Here is a 5,525-nt window from a genome sequence, read left to right as displayed (position 1 = left end):
AATCAAGTAGAAGTGCTGATCTGAGAACTCTAAAGATAATAAACTTATGTAAAAACACGGATCTGGATCTCAGATGAAAGGTTTTAATGAATCAGTAACACTCTCATAGAATTCATTCAAATGTCATATGCTTTCATAAGTTGGTCCAGTTGTTGTGAATTGGGAAGAATGCTTTATGGTGGGTGGTGACATGTTTAAATGTATTTTTTAGCCTAGCACTAGATACAGTACATCATGATTATGGATTCAGAGCACATAAATAAATCAACTTCCGTCTTCTGATCAAACAGCTTTAGTTTTGCTCTTAACTTATTGATGGACATCATTATTTGATCCGAAGGAAGATGAGTATAGAGTAGATCGGCACTCTTACTTGGAAATATCTGAGAAGTGTTGAGACCGCTTCACCCCTTATCCCTCTAGTGTGAGTGGGTTTTATCCCTTCATGACCTCATTTCATAATTTGCATCCCAACCCATTTTGTTTTGTTTACCCATAACCCTGTGGACTATGTGGCGTCCATGCTGTAGAGGGAGAAGGGGAAGGAAGCAGAGCCGCAGGCCGCAAATGCTTCCTCTAATGGGGATGCTGTTCACTCTAATGATGGTGACATGACCTTTGACCTTCCCTCCTCTGAAGGGAACAGTCTGGTTAAGTCAGAGGGCCTCAGTAAGTATATCACAGCTGACTGACCTGTCATCATTACATGCTTTTTATGTCCTGTGCTAGGAATAATCTTGTCAGCACTGTAATAAGTCTTTATTTCAATTCAATTGTGCATTATCTTTAGAATAAATATTTTAGTACATTTCTGGTCCCGGTCATATGAGCAAATATAACTATGCTTATTAAAATGAATTGGATGGGTTAAAAAGGTATATGCAAATCACTATAAGAAGACTAGTGCTGCAATTTTATGATGAAATATTAAGTATACAAGACTCATATTACCATATTGCCATGTAAGTCCACTAGAGGGCAGCCTAACTGTGTGACCTTCAGCTGTCTCTGAAAATAAAACGGCAGAGCAGATTTTAACATAACCACTCAAAACCATTTAGCTTTTTTTTTTTTTTTTTTTTTTTAAGAAATTAGGACATTAAATGGATAGCAAAGTGATAATGAAGATGCTACAAATATATCTAAAAAAATATATATAAATAAATAAAAAAAGAGGTTTTCCACAAATGCTACAAAAATATATTAAATTAGGCCTACATTTCAAAATATATTAAAATAAGAATCGCTATATTTTTTAATATTACTGTTTTAGCGTGTATTTGATCAAAAGAATGCAGGCTTGGTGATAAAAATAATAAAGAATATTAGTGACCCCAAACAATACATACTGTAGGACTTTTAATTTTATTTTATGCATGTATTATCTTACAAAACCTGACAATTGTTCATATCCATCCAATTTAATCCAAATTCCACCTTTCCTTCCTTCAGATTGAGAGCCACAAGCTAAATTTCCGAGAGCAAGCCAAAGCGCGCACCGACCACGGCGCTGAGATCGTGTGCCGGTCCCCCGACATTTCCACGGATGGATCGCCCCGCCGTCTCAGCAACGTGTCTTCCTCCGGCAGCATCAACATGACCGACTCCCCACAACTGTCCACGCTAGCTGACCAGGTGTCAGCCTCCCTCGCTAAACAAGGCCTGTGAGCCCCCGGCCCAAACGTGTCGGCAATTGACAAAATGAAAAAAAAGTTACAAATGTATCTCCTTCAGTCCTTTCAAATAAGGTGCTTGTCGGATTTCTCCTAACTAAAGGTTGTCCCATGCAGCGGCTTGTCTGCTTGTGAAATAATTTTACGCCTCCTGGCACAGAGAGACAGGTATTGATGTTATTGGCTTAGTATCATGAAAAACAACAAAGAAAAAAATTCAGTTTAAAAGGAGCTGGTGGTGTATTGATCCCCAAATGGTCATTTACAGCACTGAGTAGCCTGGTTTTGTTCGTTTTAAAACCCGTTTTTTAAAAGAACAACAATGACATTTGCTTTCAAAGCTGTATTTTCTTCGTTGCCTTATTGTGAATGTTTTTATTTACCATAACTTATGCACTCCTGTTTTGACGTGCAGCAGTAGGGAAGGCAAACATGCTACATGGTTTGGAAGGGTGGAGTTTATGATACTGGCTATGAATTCGATTGGACAGAAACATTTCAAACACTCTCTATAGTGGAATAGTGGAGGCATATTAAAATAAAATAGTGGCCTGCTATATAATTATTTAAATCAAAGACATCAGCGGGCTCCATAGTGCATGTTTGATTCTTAATGAAAGCTGTTAAACTATCTAAACACCTCAGTTGTGTCTTTGATCCAAAATGAAACAGTTAAGACTTAATGATAAATCATTATTCAGATGAGTCTGGGATGATGTAATTCTAATATCATAAATTAGATATTTCTGTACCAGAATTTTGTCTGTGAATTCTTTAAAACTGCACATCCTCATTCATCTCCACAGCAGATTCTCAAGGCTTATCTGTCCTCGGTTGCACTGGAAGAATGAAATCTTCTTGCTTGGCCTCTAGTGACTCTTTTGACAAAGAAAGCAAATGTCAATATACAAAAATCATACAAAACTTTTAAATAAAGCTGTGTTACGGGGCTCAACATTAAGGATTTTTGTTCAGTCGTTCAGTTATTCACATTTTAAGCAACATATTTTGTGTCTAAAAATACACATTTTACTTTTGAGATTATCTTTAAAAAACGATTTAATGCAAGTAAATTAGAAATGCAGTGCCATGGAAGCTATGACATTTGATGTGTAGCTTTCGTTTGAAAATATTTGTAAAACTGTGATTTTTATTTTTAGCTAAATTTAGTCTAAAAATTAGAGACCATTTCAGTGCATCCAATACATCACTCGAAGTTTCAGTCTATAAAACAAGAATGATTGTATTGATAAAAAATTATGAGACCACATAAAAGATGTAGTGTCGGCCTTAAACCGGCCCCGGATCACATTGTCATCCTTATTGTTGAGCTCTGAAGTAGTTTGCCCTGCACAAGCCCCATCAAACTGATATCACTCGGTACTTTCTCTCATCGTTTCCTTTAACTCATCTCTGTACGGTTTTAATGCTTCTGTATTGATGGATTTCAGCTTCTGTATATAAAATGCTGTTTCAAAGAATGTTTGTATGGACCAATGCAAAAGACTTGAGAGGATTTCAAAGCACTCATAAAATAACTAACATCATATCAGAAATCTCATATTGGGAACAGACAGCTGAAAAGTGGCACCCGGTGTCCTTCAGCTGCATTTGAGAAAACAACGGTCTGCGTTTTTAAGATTGTCTGTGGTCTAAGATGGATTGAGTCATGTACAGCAGCACAGTGTTGATTCATTTGTTGCAGGACGTTTAACACATCAGCCAAGCTCCCCTCAGTACTAAAGCCTTCAATCCAAAGCACAACACTCTCACGCTGCACATTCCCAGCATGCAATGGACTTCACCCATGGTCTTCTTGAATATAGTAACCAGTCACCACATCCCCGTCCAACTGTTTAGAAAACCACCTTTACTAGAGCGTTTTAGTCACCTTAAAACATGCAAAGAAAGAGGGAAAAAGTGGAAGATTAAAGGAATTGAGCTACCTGCTAAAATACAGGTTTATGTTGCACACTTCTTTTTCTAATAGTATTGTGTAGACGATGTAAAAGATGTACGAATGTGTTCAGAGGATCTGACACTAAGCCTTTTATTTAATATCCGCATTGCATTTGCAGCTTTATGCTCATTTGAAAGTGAATGCACTGAGCTGCCTTTACACAAACTACATTACTCATTTAGATGTACATTTAGAAAGGGGTATAATAAGTAAAATAGGGGGAAATCTGCATCTAGCATCCACAATACGAGTAAAGGACTTGCCTAGTGCCACATGCATCTCTCTCACGTGACTCTGAGAAGCTTTAGACGGATTGCTGTAAACCCTGTAGCCGTCCTTTGAACAGCATGCTCCGAACATAAACCTGAGCATTTAGACAGACGTGTGGGTTAAGCTGAAGAGCAGAATTATCAGATAAAATGTTTAAAAACTGCACTGGATATGGCCATTAGCTACGTTTCAGTCGGTTCTGTCATGTGTTGACCGCTCGCGAAGTCTCTCTCCTCAGTTTAATTTCCCGCCTCTGCTCCTCCCTTCTCATTGCAGTTCTTCATTCTAGCTTGACCGTTGTGATTGTCTTTATCGTAATGTGTTTTATTAATTGGTTTACATTGATACTCCTTGCTGTAAACGTGAATTTGGAAATAAAGTCCGTATTAAACTGCTTTGTGAACTTTGTTTTTTTTTTCTGAAAGATTACTCTTTTGCAGGGGCGGATCTAGAAAAATATTGATGGGGTGGCAAGAAGGGGGCAGGAAGTTTTGACGTATATATACTGAATTTAGTCACAGAGTTATCACAGTTTCATGATATATAGTGTATGTATACAGTGGCGGCTCCAGACAATTTTGATTGGGGGGGCAATGGGGGGTCCTGGTCATTTCAAGGGGGGTCTCATGAAAACCAACAAAAAATACAGTGGACACGGCTAATAACTGCATATTACTGCTACTAAACTACAAAAACAACACATCATATCAACTACTTTGTTTTTAATTATTCAATTGCAGTTTGCAAACAATATGCTCAAACTTTAAAGAGTTGGCGCTTTAAATGGTTCGCGTCACCAATACGCATTAATCCACAAATGACTTAAGCGGTTAACTTTTTTAGTTTCCACTCTCTGTCCATCTAGGAACAAGGCTCAATTTACTATTTCAGCATTAATCTATTATTTTAACCATCACTACTACTCTTGCACCTAATTAATGAGTCCACCTTAAATATTGATAGAAAACATAAAAAAACTGATACACTGGAATATAGTGATTAATATTATTATTACTGTTGTAGTTGTTGTTGTCTAAAATTGAACACCTTTGCAATGTAAACAAATGACAGGCTACATTTGTTATTCATATCCTTCACACTGCACTCTGATGTCAGGAATATTATGCATTTTTTATTGACATTGATATTTTTACATTTATTTCCAGAGAGATATTATTGAGCTTAAAGGCTAAAGCGGTCTTGCTGTGGTAAACTGTTGCTATTGTAGAAAAAAAAAATATTTGCGTCACATTTAAAATATAATTATATTTTAATTCATTTCTGAATTGTTTTTATTTTTATAATGATAATTCAGAGAATGAGGAAATCTGAATAAGCCTTACCAGTGTTGTGATAATTATTTTTAAGGCACTCTATGTGTTAAAAAATAAATAAGTACTGTAATGTAACAATAGTTTAGTCAAATAACATAAAAAGACCAGACCCCTCGATGCCTGTGAAACTTTTCTCTCTCAAATAGCACGCTAGCGTTACTTCTATACACAGCAACATATCTGCATGTTCTCACTCACATCACATCGTTCTTGTAAAATAATAATAAGTAAATAAACATCAAAATCACTTTGCTGAGAATGAAACACCACTTACCAGCAGCCGCGGTG

The 5,525-nt window shown here is 36.6% G+C and overlaps 1 protein-coding gene and 1 long non-coding RNA gene across 2 annotated transcripts in view; both read left to right on the top strand.

Annotated features, from left to right (window-relative positions):
- LOC128030602 (uncharacterized) overlaps positions 1 to 19 on the top strand; it is a 25,560-nt gene extending 25,541 nt beyond the window's left edge. Inside the window, exon 4 of the mRNA XM_052618358.1 lies at positions 11 to 19. Within this exon, the coding sequence (XP_052474318.1) occupies positions 11 to 19 (9 nt within the window). The remainder of the gene's footprint in view (positions 1 to 10) is intronic.
- Positions 20 to 32: 13 nt separating this feature from the next.
- On the top strand, positions 33 to 4,298 carry LOC128030961 (uncharacterized). Its single transcript, XR_008188005.1, has 2 exons — positions 33 to 669; positions 1,453 to 4,298. It is a non-coding gene; the product is annotated as an uncharacterized LOC128030961 (long non-coding RNA).
- The last annotated feature ends 1,227 nt before the right edge of the window (positions 4,299 to 5,525 follow it).

This window comes from Carassius gibelio, chromosome A16 (genome assembly GCF_023724105.1).
Source record: "Carassius gibelio isolate Cgi1373 ecotype wild population from Czech Republic chromosome A16, carGib1.2-hapl.c, whole genome shotgun sequence".
Classification (NCBI taxonomy): Eukaryota; Metazoa; Chordata; class Actinopteri; order Cypriniformes; family Cyprinidae; genus Carassius; species Carassius gibelio.
The sequence above is the reverse complement of the archived record's forward strand: the minus strand, read 5'-3'. Positions and strand labels throughout refer to the sequence as shown.